Source organism: Gavia stellata, chromosome 19 (genome assembly GCF_030936135.1).
Source record: "Gavia stellata isolate bGavSte3 chromosome 19, bGavSte3.hap2, whole genome shotgun sequence".
NCBI lineage: Eukaryota > Metazoa > Chordata > Aves > Gaviiformes > Gaviidae > Gavia > Gavia stellata.
This window is the reverse complement of record NC_082612.1, coordinates 6,530,702-6,549,656: the sequence shown is the minus strand read 5'-3', so window position 1 is coordinate 6,549,656 and position 18,955 is coordinate 6,530,702. Positions and strand designations below refer to the sequence as shown.

At 36.5% G+C, this 18,955-nt stretch overlaps 1 protein-coding gene across 2 annotated transcripts in view; it reads left to right on the top strand.

Annotated features, from left to right (window-relative positions):
* The window catches only part of PRDM5 (PR/SET domain 5), an 87,366-nt gene extending 69,945 nt beyond the window's left edge, over positions 1–17,421 (top strand). Inside the window, exons 14-15 of one of the 2 annotated variants that reach the window (XM_059826951.1) lie at positions 11,808–11,912; positions 17,257–17,421. In XM_059826951.1, coding sequence (XP_059682934.1) covers positions 11,808–11,912; positions 17,257–17,421 — 270 coding nt within the window. The remainder of the gene's footprint in view (positions 1–11,807; positions 11,913–17,256) is intronic. The other variant, XM_059826952.1, reaches the window with a different exon arrangement.
* The last annotated feature ends 1,534 nt before the right edge of the window (positions 17,422–18,955 follow it).

The window sequence follows — 18,955 nt, the reverse complement described above, 5'->3', positions numbered from 1 at the left end:
AGATGGAGAGCCGTCTTCAAACAGCCAGAAGTTAATTCCCTTAGTAAAGGGAGAGCTCCAGGTGAAGTTAAGCTGGTCTAGCATTCCATATACTACCTGCCTCTGGCCTCCCCATCCACCATAAGAAAACAAACAAAAAGTTAGAAGTAAACTGTAGCTTTTACTAGTAATCCCTTGGGAGCTGTTACTGCTTACAGAAGTCAAGGCAGCCTTGAGGCCAAACTGAGAAAGTTCTTTATCTATTAGATAATAGGGAGGGTGATAGTTAAGTTAGTAGTCTCCATACGCAAATCTGTGCACAGAATAGCTTTCTAAATAAGTAAAGATAAGATCAAAACTGTTTAATTTTTTAAAATTCTACCTAGGTCTTGAGCGTATTAACTGGAGGTCCTAATTAGGTTTTAGCTTATGTGCCCTAAACTTTAGTTTAGAAGTCATCAGTAGTTTGTGCAATGCTTCCTGGTGGTTCATTGGGAGCAGGCTAGTCCCATATTGTTAGTTGTTTCTCCTTCTTTCCAGCTGTTAAATCACTTTAAGAAGTGCTATAAAATCTTTTCTGTTGTTATTGTCCCATATTACTGTTTTTGCACCAGGAGACATTTCATTACCATATATGTTCTACATGGCTGTGAGTGGGAGGAGCGGTAAACAAGACCAGCTCTGAAATAGTGCCAGTTTTAATTTTTTCCTGATTTGTCATACAGTTTGAGTAAAAACAAGAACCTCCCTAGCCTCTGTAGAAAAAAAATAGAGAAAAAAAGAGTAAGAATAGGCCTTTAGAGCCTGTAATGATGTATCTCTGTTGTAAATGATAGTACAGGTATAGGGGAATAATTGCGTATTTTAGGTGGTGTGATTCAGATGTAAGTGAAAGAGAACAGAGTGATGAAGGGAGTTTGGGTATTTGGAAGGAATAAGAAGGAAGAGGGAGAGAGAAAATACTGAGAGGTAAATTGAAGAGAGGCCATTATTTACAAGAACATTTGTGTGCTTAGCAAGAATATGAAGATTTATTTAATGTTTGTAGTAAGTTGAAGTTTGTCAGGAATGTAGTGATTGACACTCAGAATCTCATTAAGAGACATTGAAAAACTTGAATGATTGATCCTTGTGTATTTGGTGTTGTTTATGCATGATTTTTAACTTAGTAGTGTGTTGAGAGAAAAAAAACTAGAAAAATATTATCCAAGAAACAAACAAAACCCCCCCTTTTAGTAGAGAAAACAGCTGTTTAGTATCTATGTTATATAATAGTTTTGTAATATCAAGATCACCTGCCTTGAGGTTTCTCTGAACACAGGGATGCTAGCAAAGCTGAAATCTGTGCATGGTCGGAGATGCAGAACTCTTGACAGTTTCTGCCTGTACTTTAAGACCAGGCAGGTCTGTCATTACTGCCTGAGGTGTTGTCTCTTTTCCTCTTTCCTACCGTTTCATTCTCAAGTAGGTACATGCTACTTGCTGGAGGAAAAGGTGGGGATTCTCCAGTACTCTTGCTCATTTAGTCAGATTCTCTCTTTACTCTGTTTTGTAGAGGTGATGAAGAGTTATGGATAAGATGATGGTTTCCTTCATGAGGTTGATAGCCTAACATATTTGTATGTAGTACTGGTAGTTGAATTTCCAGCTTTGAGCATTTCAGATCTTTAACCAAGAGCAATATAAGCTGAACCGAAAATTCCGAACTATTCACGTCTAAGTCTTTTTTGAAGTGAATGCATGCAGTCACGTTGTAGCACCTCTCTGGGGCTCAGAGTAGTCGTGGTCTAATTCTTCATTCTGGAAATCAAAGACTACGTATATGTTAACAAGTAGTACCATGCAGTAGTAGGTATGTAAAGTGAAACAGTTGGTGCTGAGGACCTGTTGTTCATCTTGCATGTGTTTCAAGGATTTTACTGCAGATTATGTGTAGTCTGGTCCTATGGACTGAATGCACAATAGCACTCCCTGGACTGCATTAAGCCTTCTGGTTTAATTTTTTCCAAAAGGAATCCAGGTCATGCAGTCCAAAACATTTTGGAAGTGTGCACCAAAGCACAGTAACGGGACATTTGGGAAGTATGCTTCAAAAGCACACACCTGATCTGAATATAAACACTAAAGGAGATGTATTCTAACTGTACTATGTAAGAACTTTCCCAGTGAAGAAAGATTATACCTGTGCAGAAATAGCTTGAAACTCCTCAGCATGATACTAATTAACTATAACTTGTTCTGTGATTCTAGGCCATTTAAACAAAGACAAAACTAAAGATTAGGAAATAAAAAATGTAGTGTGTTTTCCAATGTTTATTTTTGTCAGTTCTAAGAACAAAAAAAGCTAGGAATTCACACTTGAAATTTCTCTCTTCAGGCATCCGATGTGTTGACTTTTGAAAAGATTGTAAGGATGTTGGCTATTCCTTTTCTTACCCTTTCTTACACATACATTTTATTTTGAAAGAATAAATAACAAGTTGTATAAATCCAGAAGGTATTTTTGTATCAGCTAAGCCTAGCAATGTGGCAATAAACATAATCGTAGCGCCCTTCCTCAAGGGCTATTCTTGTAAATATGTTGAAAAAAAGAGTCTGGTCTTTTAGCCAGAAAAATTGTGAAGTAGCTTAAAAGTAATAATATGACATTCAGCAAGGAAAATATCATTGTAGAGATTAAATCTAGATATATTTTACCAGTGGGATTAAATGCCAAGCCTGATCCTGTGGATCAGGGAAGGCTGCTGGAAAAATCATTGTAGAAATTTGATTAAGGTCTGGCAGCTGCTAAACTGAGTACAGCCTGGGTGGCCACAGGTGTCAGCTCAAACTCTGGAGTAAACAGAGAAGGTAAGCCAAAACCCCTACTGAAAATGTAAGGAGAAGAAAATACCAACAACCTAATATTAAAATGTCACCTGAGTACTGATTTGTTTCTATGAAAGTAGATGTGTTTGGTTTATGGTTTGGTTTTTTGTTTTTTTGGGTTTTTTTTCTTTAAGAAGAGGAAATATAACAGCCTAAGAAAACATGAACGAGGAACTCATTGAAGTTCTTGATGAAATGAATTTACAGACCATATCAGCTTTGAGGAAATACATGCATACTTCCAACCTTCAGAGTGCAGTAAACTTCAGCTCCTTCCTAAGTCTTATTCAGCACCTGACATAATATTACATAGTCTGAGCTTAAACATGTAGAGAAATTATTGTACGTTACTGCAATATAATTGTTAATGTTTGGAAATACGATCATTGATAGGTGCCCAGAGTTACTGTCATGTCACATGGATGTTTTCATTACTTCTGAGAATGGTAGTTTTATTACAGTTTGTTTCAGTTAAATACATGGCAGTGATGGAAAACAGAAAGAGTAGAAGCCATTTACAAATGCTTTTTTGTCACTTGGTTTCAATATTTAATATTTATCCTTTGAAGGTATAACAGATACATGTAATTTTTATAGCTTGTTTAAAAATCTGATTTCTGGTGGTTGGAAGGCTGCTGGCTGTAATGCTCAAATTATATGTTTCTGAGGTAATATTTAAAAATTAGAGAAATTACAGTGTATTAGTAGGTACATTTCTTTGTTTCATGCATAAGTGCCTACTATTTAAAAATGCATTAATCTTGAAGTTTGTTTTAAAAAGCACCTGATGTTCAGAGATTATACTGTAAGAAATAGAGCAAGTTAAGTGATAAGCATATTGTAACTCTGCAACTGACTTTACTTTTCCACACTTGAAATGCTTGGCTGGTGTGTATATTTTTTTATATGTAAATACATATATATATATATGTATGTATGTATATACACACACAAACATATATATGGAACTGGTCAATATCTTGCAGTTGATGTTATGTAGCTTCTGGACACTTAAGCTATCAGTACTCACAAAACTGTTCAGGCAGCTTTGTCTCCTATTCTTTCTTGTTCATTTGAAGCTGGGCAGCTTGGATACTGTTAGCAGTGTAGCCTCAAAATTGCAAGGGTTGGTGTGATCTAATGGTCTGAGTATTGGGTATGTTTTGAAGTCAACTCTTGAACTCCTTAATCTCACAGTTGATTTGTTAGTGGTGGCTGAGAGTATTAGTCTGAAGCTTTTATGAATATGTCTGCATGGGCTGCAGTCATGTAAGTGACTGCAGTGTAAGGATCTACTTAGAAGCTAAGGACTCAAGGCCTGACGCAGTATGTTGGAGAGTTAGACAACCTTGAGTTAATTTTTAGTTTTATTTATGAATTTCATGGGAATAGGTATAAGTCATGATAAGTATGGAAGCTAGGCAGTCTCCTGTCGAAGTGTTTCAGCTTGCTGCTGGGACAGTACAAGAAGAAAACTGTCCTCGTCCAGGTCCGGAGTTAAACAGTCTTTCTAGGGCACTCATTTGGAACTTTACACAACCCTCTCTATTCTTTTTTTAATCCAGAAGAATATTAAAATAAATTAAAAAAAATATGCAAGAACAATATTAACAATTGTGACATAAGTTCACTTGTTCTGTATTTCCCAGGAAATATTTGGGCTTAAGAAAGTTTTAAAAAAGGTCATGTGTTCTAGAAAGAGCATACCATGCTATTGCAAAAAAAAAAAAAAAAAAAAAAAAAAAAAAAAAAAAAAATTACATTGGGTACTAAATAGTCTTCTATGTACGTGACAGTGTGTAATGAAATAATATGAGGTGTTGATTGAATTTTGAAATTTTTTCAATATTAGATTTTCTCTATATTTCCCTATTGGTGAGGCATGAATGAGTTCCCAAACATCTGTCTGAGGATGATGACTTCGCCAGTGCTGTGGTTTCCTTGCCTGTGGAATCTGTGTTTGTATACAGAATATAGAAGGTTTGAATCCCACTGCACCTATATTTTCACACTCTTTTATGTAATGTTGACTGATGATCATCTTTTTCTCATAGAGTGAAAATGTATTTTTTTATATTGATACTGTTCTTTTGCCAAGAGCAGATCAACATCTATTGAATTTTCATCATGGCTGATTAAATAAACCCTCTTTCACTAAATCTTAGGGGCAGAAATTACTTTAGCGGTTTAAAAAAACCAAAGAAACAAAACCTTTACAGATTGTAGGTAGCAAATAGGCAGAACTACTGTGGAAAATGGGAAGTTAATGGTAAAGTCGAACTAATTGCATATACTACAGCTTTTGAAGAAATACACCTTTTTTCTTCTGGCAGGCATTTCAGTGAAGATACATGTTTTTATTTTCATTATAAATTTTATTGCAAGAATTTCAGATTTTTTTCCCAACCCCCTCAAAACTGAATTAATTGAGAACTTTTCTAACAAAAACAGTCATTTCTAATAAAAGTGACTTTTTTGTTTAATTTTGCCAAAATCCTTTCACAGTTGCTTCAACAGGAGAGTTTCTGTGCCTGCTTTAGTTATTGGAAATATTTTTTTAAAGGGTTTTACTTCTCAACTGAGGAAATGTGTACTTGTAAAGTGATTGTTTATTGAGTTTTAATCATTGTAAGATTCAAACCACTACTTCTTCTGTAGAGTTGTAAATTCTCATGAGCCTTTGTCTTCCTGCGTCAACATTACTTTAGTAATTTAATGCAAGTCTGATAGTTTTAAGTAGGCCTCTGTCTGTGGGTGAGCCACTTGCTATGACTTCCAAAAACCGTCCAGTTACTAAGAGAGCATCTTGTTAGTTCTTGCACATTTTTCACACTTAAACACAAAACTGGACTCCATTAACTCACACCATCTGTGATCTTAAGTGTCTTAGCCTCTCTTCTCAATGGGGGACATGTTGCTAGTGGTGGTGACCTAGCAGAAAAGTATCACTGATTTTTTTTTTTTATGACATTAATCAGCTTAGTCTTTTTTTTATGGCTGACATGCAACTAAACATCAGCTACATAAGCCACCCTTGTTTCAGTAGGCACTTTACTGTCTTCCGTACTGCACTATACCTCATTCCCAGCCCTTTGATTAAGATGAAAGCTGGTCTTTTAAAAAGAATTGAGCACTACCTTGCATGTCACCACTTCATTGATAGTGAAACTACCCATCACTCTTCTTAAATGTAGAAAAAAACCTGTGCTTTGACATTGGAATTTGCTGAGGCTCAAAGGTCTATTACCACAGCTGCTGTCTAACAGGTTTTCTGGTAAAGAACGATTCGCTTGGCCTGGCCCTCAGCATGGTCTGATGCTATCTGTGGGGAGTTTCTAGACCAAGCAGAAAGATGCATTGGATTCCTTAGGACTTCTGTTACTCATTCATTGCTCTTCTGCTTAACTTTTGGTAGAAGTTTGCTGTTAGTGAGGCTGCAAGGTAGGTTGTGGGTTGCTTATGGATATGCATCGTGAACCCTGTGTTAGGCTGCCTCTGGTTGGACTCTTTTCCAGGCCCCTGAGATCATGCTTTTCAGGCTGTGGTAGCCCTGAACCTTCACTTTGCATTGAGGTGGGGTTTTTGACAGGATGATACCTGTTCTGGTCACCATCTTCAATACATGCTGTGTACAACTGGCTGAAGAGCTCCTGAGTGTGGTTTGAGGGACACATCAATGTTAATAATTAGTAATAATTGAAACCAAGTGTTACTGGTATTAGGAAAAGGTTTAAAACACACAAAGCAAAGGGTTTATGTGAAATATGCAGGTGTCTTAAACTTAACCTCATTCCCTCAATGCCTAAGGTACCCTTTAGATAATGCTTCCTCAAGTCTGGATTTGTCACTGTCCTCCTGGTTTGTAAGCAGGTAACACCAGTCTCTTCTGCATTTTCAGGTTGGCAAAGCTATAGGATTTCCAGGATTCTGTTTGAGAGGTCAGCTCTTGGTAGCTGCAAGCCTGACTAGTATATTTTAATGTTGTCTGGTTGGTCATGTTTATTTGTCATAGGCCACGTTTTTCCATTCTTGCTGATTTTTTCAAAACAATTTTTTTACTAACCCTGTGTTCAAGTGATAATGCAAATACCTGTAGCAGCAAATTATATTTATTAAAGGTAATATAAATATTTTCAAATTCTCCATATAAGGTTTGAAAGCAGATAGTGTTACTATATCTACATCTCATGTGTAGGCATTATAAGACTTTCTCTTTTAGGATCAAAGGAAAGCTCCTTGTTTTAGAATAATGAAAGCAATTAAAAACAAGAGGAAAAAAAATTAGGTGACCTAAAGGATGATCTACATGTTTTAAAATATTTTGCTGTTGAAAATACAAGCTGATATTTTTCTTTAGCTGTGTGTTTCCTGTTGTGAGAATAAATCTCACCCAAAAAAGTTGCGTACCCACTGTTTCCCCAGGAGCTTAGGTTGAGATGTTTTCAGGCTTATTCAGGTTTTACCAAGAATCTTCTCATATGTGCAGGGCCTTACTGTTCATTTTTCCAAAGTACATCATGTTTGTCTCCAGATTTGTCTGTTATAGAGATCTCAATTTTGTATGTCTCCAGAGAAGAAAAAAGATTTTTTATTTTTTTTTTTTGTCCTGTATCATCGCCATTATTCATGTCTGGCAATTTTCACACTGATGTCACAAGTGTAACTATTTACATGTAATATAAGATTACGTTTAAATGTTTGCAAGTAATATAAGATCTGATATGCCTTTAGTTGTTTCTCTGAACTTCTCTGAATGTTCAGTTTTCAGCACACAGAAAATGCAGATCCAGCAAGTTGATAGTCATGTGAAACTTTACATGGTCAGTATGTCTTGCCCCAAGATGCTAGTAATTCTAATGTGTGCTTAGATGTATGAACATGATCTACAAGAAGAAATGTGCAATATGTGAAATTCTGAAGTAAATCAGAAGTAAATTTGCTGAATTCAGTAGGATATAAAAAAAAGAGCATAACAGAGGTTAAATCCTAGATAGTTCTGGGATTTTAAGTATACTCTGTATGTCAATTAAAACCTAAGTGTTAAAAAGGATTATTGAGTAACATTTCTGTAGTCAACAAGTTTACTCTCTGAGTAGTATAAATATGCAATCAGTGTAGTATTTTAATTTAACCAAAAAAGTAAAGAATAATGTCTACTGAGTGTGGGTTCAGCCCAGTTTTAACTTGCTCCTGCCACCTTGGAAAGAGTTACTCAAACTGTTCTTAACTCTCATTTGTTTGAATCTTGAGCTATGATTTATTTGGATATAGTATTGTTCTAGATTATGTTTTTCTTGCTCTTGCTGTTGAGCTCATGTATTAGTTCTAAATTCATATTTTAAAAGTTATTTGGAGATACTTCTACCAAAGTAATTCATGTTTTATCTGTGTAGTCAATTTTACCAGGTTTACAGAAACAACCACATGCACTAGTGCTAAGCTAATATACATAATGTATTTATATTTCTTAAGGGAGATACAGTCAACTACAGCAGCAGTTAGCAGTTCAAATACTCTGCATTTAAGTATTTCCATCTGCCGTGGTTGCAGGACGCTCTGTACACATGTTCTATCAATCTGTTAAAGGTGGTGTCAAATGGCCTTGAGAATTTGTCATGTTCTGATGTCTTTCTAATGCAAAGCACAATTTGCATAGACTTCAAGGTAGTCGTTTATGATTCAGCTATCCACAGACAGATGAAGTGTGCATTGCAGGCACTGTTTTATTTGTCATAGTTGTGAAAATCTTGAATTCCTCTCAGTTTTAACATAGTGAAGTGAAAATGATCAGAGATGGGAGCTTTTAACTTAGCATACCAGTCTTACAGCGAAGCACCTTCCAGAATACCAAGTCCCATTTCGGCTCTCCTTGGCCTTTCTTTGCTTAGAGGCAGGAAGGTTATAAATTGTGATCTATATATTTCTATTTATACCTGGTATGCTTAAAATTGTAATATTAAATCACTGCAGTATCAGCTACATCCTGTCTCTCTCACTCTCCCTGCTCCCTTCCTCATTTATATCATCAATAAAAGAAAACACATGTAATCCTTTGGCTTTGCTGCCACCATAGTCATGGCCTGGCAGATGCTTTTTGAACAGAGGATAGATTTATAGTGCTAGCAGTTGCTAACTCCTCTGAAGTCAGACTTATATGATCTTCCCAATGACCTCCTGTTTTGTTGACAGTTAGCAGGTTTTTCCCTTTGCTTGATGTTTTAAATTTGTCCAACTTTCTTCTAATCTCATTGTTGGCCCCTATTGTCCTTTTGTGGTGGCTTTAACTTTCTTTGAGACTTACTGCTGTGGTTTTATCTATTTTTTTTCTGTTCATGTTTAGAGCAGTGGTGGTTATGCCAAGCCAACATCATCTTTTCCATGTTACAAATGTTGTCTTCTCCAAGTATTGTGCAATGGAAATTTGATACGAGGGGAATAAGGGGAAAAGAGAAAAGGAAAAGCACAGAATGTTTTGTTTTGAAGAAATTAGTCTCTGAGAAGGATGTCTTCTTCAAAACTGACAAAAAAATCTTTTTCTCTGGAGAGAAACTTAGGGCCAAGTTTTGCTCTGGACAGCACTAACGATTTTACTGAAACGGACACAAATGTGAATGAAGGGCAACTTAGCTTAGTGGAGAGAGGGGGCTGGTGTGAATCAAAATTGTCTGCTGAAGTCACTGGAATATACAGATGTAAGGAATCTAAAATTAGATCAAAGACAGCTTTGGATGTGTTTCATGCATTACATATGTGAATTTGAATACAAATGCCAAGGGTATGGTTAGATATGCCCTTTTTTGCCATAGAGAATAATACAAATAGCCAAGCATAACCTTGGGCAAGATATTACAGCCCAGGTTTGTGACTTCATCTTCCCACAGTTTATAATGGCTTTTTCTCCAAAATGGAATCCTGAAGTCCATTTAACTCTGAAATGAATAAGATGATCATAATCAAGTTAACTCTTCAGGTACCTGAAGAACAAGATGATAAAAAGGGAGCAAGTACACCTGGTACAGTTTGCAATAATGAATGTTTTCATAGGTGTTTAAGATGTACGCATCATATACTTTACTTTGCACTTTCTGTGGAACAACCTACACAGAGAAAGGCTGTTTTCAGAGAACTCAGAGAAAATGTGGTTTATGTTAACCACAATGCAAAACCAATTAGGGGGGTGTTGGAGAAACCTGCTTTTCATATGGCTTATTCGTACACTTCCTTAAAAATTACAGACCTGCTCCATGAAGTCTTCAGTCAGTCCAGCAAAACTCCCTGTGACATGAAGTTTTTGGTCTAGATGATGATTTTTTTTTAAGATCAGCTCAGATCTTTTTTAGGTAATTTGTTATGTTTTACTCTGTCCTGAAGAATCATGGAAAGTACAAAATTAAGGTAATGATGAAAAAACACAAAGACAATAAACCTGTGTAAGGAGAATCTTGCACAGAAAACCTCATTTAGTGTCTTCCCTTTAGGCCAATTTGATTATATGCATCTGGGCACTGTGTGCTCAGCTTATGACCTGGTTTTGGTGAGCTAGAGGATTCTTGCCACTACAGATTGAGACGTTTCTGTCTATGACACTGACTTTTCTAGTAAACCTCATGGGAGAGTACTCCAAAATGAAGAACCCCATCTTTACCCCTGCTGAGATCTCTGGACCTGCAAAGAACTGCCCTAAAGAGAGAGCTTGGGACGTTCCCAGAACAACACTGATTTATAGTCCATTGTATTACATGTACAGTTTATGCTGAGTACCTGGCAGGATTCAGCAATATATGGAGACCTGGTTGTCCCCTACATACTGAGAACAGGAATTCAATAACCAGAGAATTTCTTCACTTTGTAGCTTCAACACCTAAGCTGAGTTGTTCCTTCTTACTTATCCTTGGTTCCCATGTTAGCTCCCAAAAGACTGTTAAGATTACTACCTATTATTTGTTAATTCATAGACTTAGCATTTTTATTGCCTATTGATTTTCAGTCTTTGTTTTCAATTTAATTTAGTAAAAAATGTTTACTTTGTTGCCTAAAATACCCATCTTTAGAACTTAAGCAATACAAAATTAGGGACCACAGAAAAAAGCAGAATGAGAGTGGAAGAAGTATAATTGTTTGATTAAAAAATAAAGGTGGCTCTAGAGTATCAAAATTTTAATGAGGCAATGTGCAGTGCCATAATACTAACTTTTACATTTAATAGGTGTATTTAAATGTTGTTTTACATACAGTTCTTTTGTAACTTCAGTGGAATAGAGGAGGAATTACACCTTGTAGGTTTCTATAGTAAGGAAGAACTTCAAAGAAGAAAATCTTTATATAAGTGGTTTTCCATACATATCTCTAATTATTTATTTGAGGTCAGTAAGCTTGCAACTTTTATAACATCATGTGTTACAGTAGCTGCTAACCAATAGTTCTAATAACAATACAGATGGCTTGGTTGCCATCTGCACTTCCTTTGAGATTCTGCAATGAATATGTGATTAACCTTCTGTCACCACTTTTCAAAATAAGTTTTTTCTCTACCACAAGCTTTCCTTGTACCACCTCTTCCCCTGCTTGGAAACATGCTAACAAACCTGAGGTTTTTATAGACATCTTACTTGTCTTTATGCTTCAAGCTTTTGTGGAGGATAAAGGAAAGTACATAGGAATTTTGTGTTTCTGTACCTTTCACATTACAAAAAACAGACTCCCAAAATGGCTGGGTTTGAAAGACTGGAACAGATAATTAATTCATAAGTGGGTGTTGAAGTGGAAACTGTCAGGCCACAGCTTTCCCAGCTTTCACTTAATCATTTGAAAGTCGTTTTCTGTTGTTTTCACTGACTGTAATCCCTTAGAGAGAACATAAAACTTGCACCATCCAGCATGGAATTCCACTCCTTTAATGACTTGGGCTCTGTGTTGACTCACTTTCACTCACTTTCACTCACTGTTGTCATTTCATACAGGAAAAGCCGTACCAATGTTCAGAGTGTAACAAGGCTTTCAGTCAAAAGCGAGGCCTAGATGAGCACATGAGAACCCACACCGGAGAGAAGCCGTTTCAGTGTGATGTGAGTTGATCTATCCCTTTGTCTTCTTGACCTCAGTGCAGCAGCAGGACTTAATTGCAGTGAGACTATGGTCTTGCACCTATTGGCTGTGGCATAAAGTTACACTTTATATGGTCTTTGATTGCCTAACTAATGAAAGACCATTCAGGGAATTTTATGTACCCTCTTCAGTTGCCAAGAGCGTTGCACACCCTTTTATTTTATGGTTTTGGATCCCTTAAGAGTTATTTTCACCATTATTAATGCAATTGGGATGTTGCAAGTTACAAATTCATGCTGGTTGGGTTCCCGTATAAATTGTATGACAGGTTAATAGTTGGACATTAGCTTATACAGGAAAAGGTATTTAATTCATTACATGGAATCTGAATGCTTCTGATGTTGAATGACACAAATATGAATTCAGAATTTCCAATTTCTGTTTAGTGAAATCTGATCTGATATTTTCAACATCTGTTTATAGTTGTGCGGTTTTTTTATTGTTCAATGAAGAAATCATGGATGCTGTGTATGCTTGCAGCGCTGAAATGCAGCATATCATATTACAATTCATAGATCACTGTCAAGTACCTTTCATTTAGCATACCCCATTCAGTATACAACATATCTCACAGCTTTTGGAAGGCAGGTGGGGAGGCTGAATGTGAAGAAACTGTTGGAAAATAATGTCCTTCAGATTTATCAAATGCCAGAATTCAAGTTGTTGCTTGAGGATTTAGCGAAGGCCATCGGAATAGGGTATAGAATTAGTATAGGTGCTTTGTTTTGTGATACTAGCTCTTAATGAACTAGTCACAAGGGAACCTCCAGCTTTCAGTTATATCCTAGATGGCTCAGTCTGAACAGTTGTAAACTTGTTCACAAATTTCTAAAAATAGATGCAAAATTAGAATAACTACTTGGCATGAAAGTAGCAAGATCTGTTAATTGATCTGACTTTTAATAAATAATCTGGTGACATTTCATTGAGAATAAAATGTATTAATTTAATGAAAAACTTCAGCTACAGTATTTTGCTGAAGTCTACAAGTCAGGAGATTTGCTGTATTCTTTTGGGATAATCTCAGCGTGGCTCTAGATAGTACCTTGAGGATTTCTCTAATTCCAAATCATTGTCAATAACTTTTTCAGATTTCAGATTGCTATACTGTTTATCAGCTGTTGGCTAGCTTGCAGTGTAAATGCCATTTTTCACACACTGTGGATCCAAGATTCACTGGTCTTGGATTCACAGTGTGCTTTTTCAGACCAGTTTGGGGTGGTGGTTATATTTTATTCTTTTTTCTTTCTTTAATTGAAAATAGGAGCTGTATGAAAACACACTTTCCTGCTTCAACTTCAGTTTTCCTCATTAATTAGATAGAACTGTATTTTCCCAAATCTAGTATTTCTAGAAACAGCTGTAATCTGTGTCTAGTCCTAGTCCTTCTCTGAGAATTTTTATGTACCTTCATTTACTGGAGATTTTTTTTTTGTAAATTACTGCCATGTTTCACCAAAACTGTTCTTCCGCACTAGTCTTTTGCCACCTGCACATTGCAGAGATTACTGACTTTTCGGGGTTTGGACATAAACAGCAGTTGCCTTTACTATTCATTCATACAATCTTCGGTTGCCCAGGTGCCTACCATGGTTTGCTGCTTAATGCACACTTGGAGAGTGTTGAAAGTTTTGTTTTCGATAGTTACTCCTTATTTCATCTAGACTCCGCTTCTGCAGATGCTGGGGACATAGTAAATGTCACCCAGAGCAGACCATTCCTCCAGGGCTGTCTCACACATTGCATGTTACCAGGTGTTTCAGCAGAAGTTACAGGAAAACCAGTAGTGGACAGTTACAGAAAAATGTAACCTATGGGAGATATTTATTGTTGGCTACCCAATACTAAAGTTTGCTTTTTACACTCAGATATTCTCACCTGCAATTTTTTATCCTGCTAAAGATAGCTGTAGATGTTCTCATTATTTTTCTTATAATGACTTGAGTGGTAATTTATGGCAACAACTTCCACAAATTCTTAACTGTGGAAAGAGATTTTGAGGAGGGGATAGTGTGTCAGGTTACTGCAATGGAATTTCAGTAACTGTCTTTTAGTTCTTTCATTAACAGAAAGAGTTAATAGCTATTCCATTCATTGTTTTCTGTACACGTGCCATGTTCTTTTTTAGTCAACTTCTCTGAAGTTGTTTCTCTTTCCAACATTTTGCATGACAACTTCCCATGTTCATAATCGTCTTTGTTACTATTTTCTGGATTTTTTTCCCCATTTCCGTTGTGTGTCTTAAGGGGTGAAGGCATACTACTGGCATGCCTTTAGTCATTAAAGTAATTGGAAAACTCCATAAGTCCCATGTCCAGACCTACTAAGAATCCTGTAAAGGTGAAAAACAGGCTATTTTTCAATGATTAGCATATTCATAAATGTAATCATGTATGAAGCCACATTGAAAGACAAAAGTCTTAAGAGGATTGAGGGTTTTGGTCTTGTTTCTACCTGGCATTAGAAGCAGTCATAGAAACTATTCAGCTTTCTTCTAAATAACATTACTAACATTTGCTCTCAGAATTTTCTTTGTTTCTTAGTACTGCTAGCATTTACAAACAGGAATTGCCTCCAGTGCAAAAGAACTGAAGAAAGAAAACTTTGGGCTATTGGAAAAAAATGTGTATTTTATGGGCTCAAGAACAGGCTTCACTTGACAACGCACCTCTCCCCACCCAATATAGACTGTTACACACCAATTTTTAGACTGTATTTTTGCTTTAAATAGAATTTTCTTCCTCTGTCACTCTTCTCTCTCTCAGGCATGTGGAACAGACATTACAGTACAGGATTGTGCTGCATGTAAAAGCAATCCTTGTACCCTGTTTGATGAAGGTGCTGCTGTTTATTTATGTGGCTATTTCTGTGTCTCATCAGTCAAAAAAAGCATTTTCAGGACTTACTGTTAATGACTCAAAGCTCTTACATCCCACTGATAGTAATGGAAATTGAATATTCCCATTTTAAGGTGAAAATTCTATTATATATCACATAGGAAAGTGAAAATAACTGAACTATGGAAATGAAAAATATGGTTTTTCCTAGCGTATTAGATTTCTGTCCTCTGAAGACCAACCTGCTTTTTACTGGAAGGCCAATTGAACTTCAGTTGCCTCAGAGACAACAGATTATTCTTTGGGGGCAGAAAGGTCAGGTACTGCCTGTCCTGGTTTCTTTCCAGTACAGTATTTCCCTCCACTCTGCCTTTAGTTGACCCTACACTTACTTTCAAATGTCAGTCTTTTCCATCCTCCCTACACGATCAAAACTTTGATCATTTTGAAGAGATTGATTAGAGTTCAAGTGCACATTAGCAAGCATGGTTGTAAATCTATAAAATGTCAGTCTAGCTTATAAAATTGAAATACGAAGCAAACTCTTAAAAAACCCCACCCCTAAACTTGTATGCATAAGCACAGCACAAGATGTATCATATCTTTAATGATCCTGTGCATTCCATGTTCCTTTTGAAAAAGGTAGTAGACCATGCTTGAAGGAACAGCAGGAGACATTACACTAGTTACATGAGCATTATAAATGAAAAAATATACTTTAAGACTGTGTTATAAGCTGCTAACTTTAAAAATGAAGAGGTGTGTGTAAGATACACAGAACATATGCATATCTTGTATGTGTGTATATCCTTGATCAGCTTCCTGGCTTCCAAGAAACATGTTGTGTTTACAAGTATATGATACTTTTAACATGTTGAGACTTGTGAGCAAGCATGATGGTTATGATTAGATAAATGTTATGAGTTCACTTTGTGTGTTCTGTGGAAGAGGAATAGAAAATGGTACTTGGCAAAAGCAATATTAAGACCTGACCAGTGGATGCTGTAAGTGACATTCACTGTCGCATAACAAAAGGGTGACTGTTGCTTCGGTCTGAAAGAGGTAATTATGCATTGAGGGAAAAAAGTTGGAGAGTTACAGTTGCTGTATAAAAGTCCTCGATATTACGTCATGTCATAAATTAAAAAATGTTCCATTGCAACAGCACATACAGTGTTCTCGTCTGGCGAAAAATTATTTTGGGTACAGAACTTGCCTCTGGCAATTACCCTTTTTATGGTCATTGTATGGTTTTGCTTTAATTGGCATAAAATACGTATACTGCAGGTCAAGATTATCTACTTGGATAGTCAGCTCTTTTTGTCTGTCTTGGTTTCAGTAATCATTCAGCATTTTCATTACTAATTTGATACCAATATGAATTTAAAACTTCATTTTCCTAAAGAGGGGTTGTGCTGGGTTCCCTGAGTTTCCTCTGCATGGAAGACATTTTTGTCTGGAATTCTAAGATTGCAAGCCTATGGTTGTTCATTCTTATTTAATTATATAACTCTTGCCTGTTTCATCTGTCAAATCAGGAGCATGCTTTCTAATTTTTTTTTTTTTTTCTGGGAAATTCATGCATACAGTATGTACCTGGATGGAAGGTGAATGTGACAATATAACTGCACAATTTCAATTGACTTAATGTCTTGCCTACAGTTTCTTAACTTTTCATTCTAACTTCTCTTGGCTGAACTTGTTCTTAACCTTAAATTTTGACTTCAGTACAGGAATTTTTATAAGAAGGGATGGTTTTAGCATGGCAGAGTCCCTCATGCCTCTACGTATTTATTCAGATGGCAGAATGAACTGGACTGCTTGGAGTACAGTGGAGGAAGGGAAGCAGCACACCAGATAATTGCACCTTCATTTGCCAGATGTCTTCTGTTTTCTTGGCCAGGCAGAGGAAGACTAGAGCAATGAGGTTTCCTCTATAATAATTATTAACCTTTCTTGCAGTCTTCAGAGCCTCTTTTTCTCACTCCTCCCTCCTTGTAACTGAGCAATTTGAACTGATTTTTTAGGAACCTGCAGATGTCATTCTGCAGGTCAGGAAGGAAATATTTCATTTGAGGTCGAATTGACAGAGGCTTGTGATGTTTTGTCATAATTTTTGCTCTGTCCCAACTAGAATAGGTTTAAAAAAAACCAACCCACAGTGTAACTGGTACACCTCAGTGTGTTGATATTTTGAAGATTGGGTACTTTTTCCCTTCCTGCCACTTCCCACCCCCCCCACCCCCCTGCCAGTGGTACCCCTGTTAATGTACAACATTGAAAGATACCAGACAGAGTAATAATCTTTAAGGTGCTCTCTGAAGTAGTTATTCTTCCAAAGACCAGCTCATTTATTAAGTATTGCAGGTATGTGTGGCTGTGGCCTCAGTGATGTAACATAGGGAGCATTATACATGCTTGAAGTTTTAAGACTTCTTTTCTCTTTGTCTTGTCTTCACTGCCTTAGGTTTGTGATCTGTCCTTCAGCCTGAAGAAAATGCTGATCCGACACAAGCTGACTCACAACCCCAATCGACCGATGGCAGAATGCCAGCTTTGCCACAAAAAGTTTACAAGAAATGACTACCTCAAAGTGCACATGGAAAATGTCCATGGTGAAACTGACAGCTAATTACGGCGTGTGTGAGAAGAATGGATCTCACATTGCAAAGTGCTCTATTTGTACATGTACAAACTCCAGACTTCTCACCTGACTAGTAAGCATAGTCAGGAGAAACAACTGTAATGTGTTCACATGTTATTCTTCCCACTTTTTTTTTTTAATATACTAGTAGGATAAAAACCAAAGACAGACATTCACCTGAAGTAAAACATAGCTTCAAAATAAAAAGTTGAAGATAAAAGAACTTTAGGAAATTTTATCCTCATTAAAAAAAAAAAAAGAAAAGCAAAAAAACCCCAAAACTTTAAGCAAACTTCACCTTCTCAATTACAGCCTTTAGAAACTTAGATATTGGTAGCGTTACCTGGAAATCCTGGATATTTGGAACTGAACCCTTGGCTGTCTGCAACTGTATTTCTGTATCTAAGCTTCAAGACTCCATTAAAATTTTTTAATTTGAAACCACATGGAATTTGTCATTCTAATTGACTGCTGATTGCATCCAGGCATATTTTATTCAGATCTTAATTCTGCATTTTGTTGTAACGCTATTTTGTCTCTTTTTATTTACAGCTTTCTCATTACTAGATGAAACTCATTAACTTGAATTGGTTCTTGAGATGCCACAATGTATGGGTACAGAAACCGTGCAAATCTGTCATGTTAAGTATTTCTGTATGAGCATTGAGGAGGATGTATTTCTGCTGGTTACATGAAACAAGACTGAAGTGAAAACTTTGAGCAATTTCGTTTAAGTACTATATTCATACTCATCGTTGTGACTGGCAAGGCACTCAACGGAGTGGCTTGAGCAGTTACAGTTGCCTATTTAACATGTATTTGATTTCCGGGTGAACAGCTGGTTCCCAGAGTGTTTCTTCCTACTGAATCAGATGCCCTGGATTTCTTCATCCCACTTAACTACCTTTGTTTTCTTAATTCTGTTAATGAGCACTGGGAAAAATACTGCTTTACAACTAAGTAACAATCAAATTCTTCACGTTCTCAGATTGAGTTGTTTTCTGCAGTAAAACTCTTGAAAAGAGTTCCCACAGGTCCTCATGTACCACAGCTAGATAACCAAGAAATTTTTATCTTATAAGGACAGTAAAACTGTAACTTCAGAGGGTGATTGCATGTGAAATTCCTGAGTTATCAGCAGTTAATATTAAGGCTCTGTCATTAGTAAACTGTTGATATTCATTTTGGACCTGTCAGTGTTTTGTAAAATGAACTTGCATTGGGACATCATGCTTCTAGTTTTCATGGGAAAAGAATTCAGCTACTTTCTGAACTGCAGCAGGGACAATTATGCTGAAATGAACAGCATAATTCTTTATCTTTGTCTCACGGTAGACTCTCTATTCAAATCTGTTTATCACATGGTAGATTTTCTACTCAGAAGAGCAAAAAAGAAATAGCAATAGTAGTATTGCTAGCAATGGAAATAGCTACCAATAGAAGATGTTGATATATTTACTGATTAACACTTCCTTCCTTCTCTACTAATAGTTTGGATCCCACTCTTCTGCATGGTCATCTG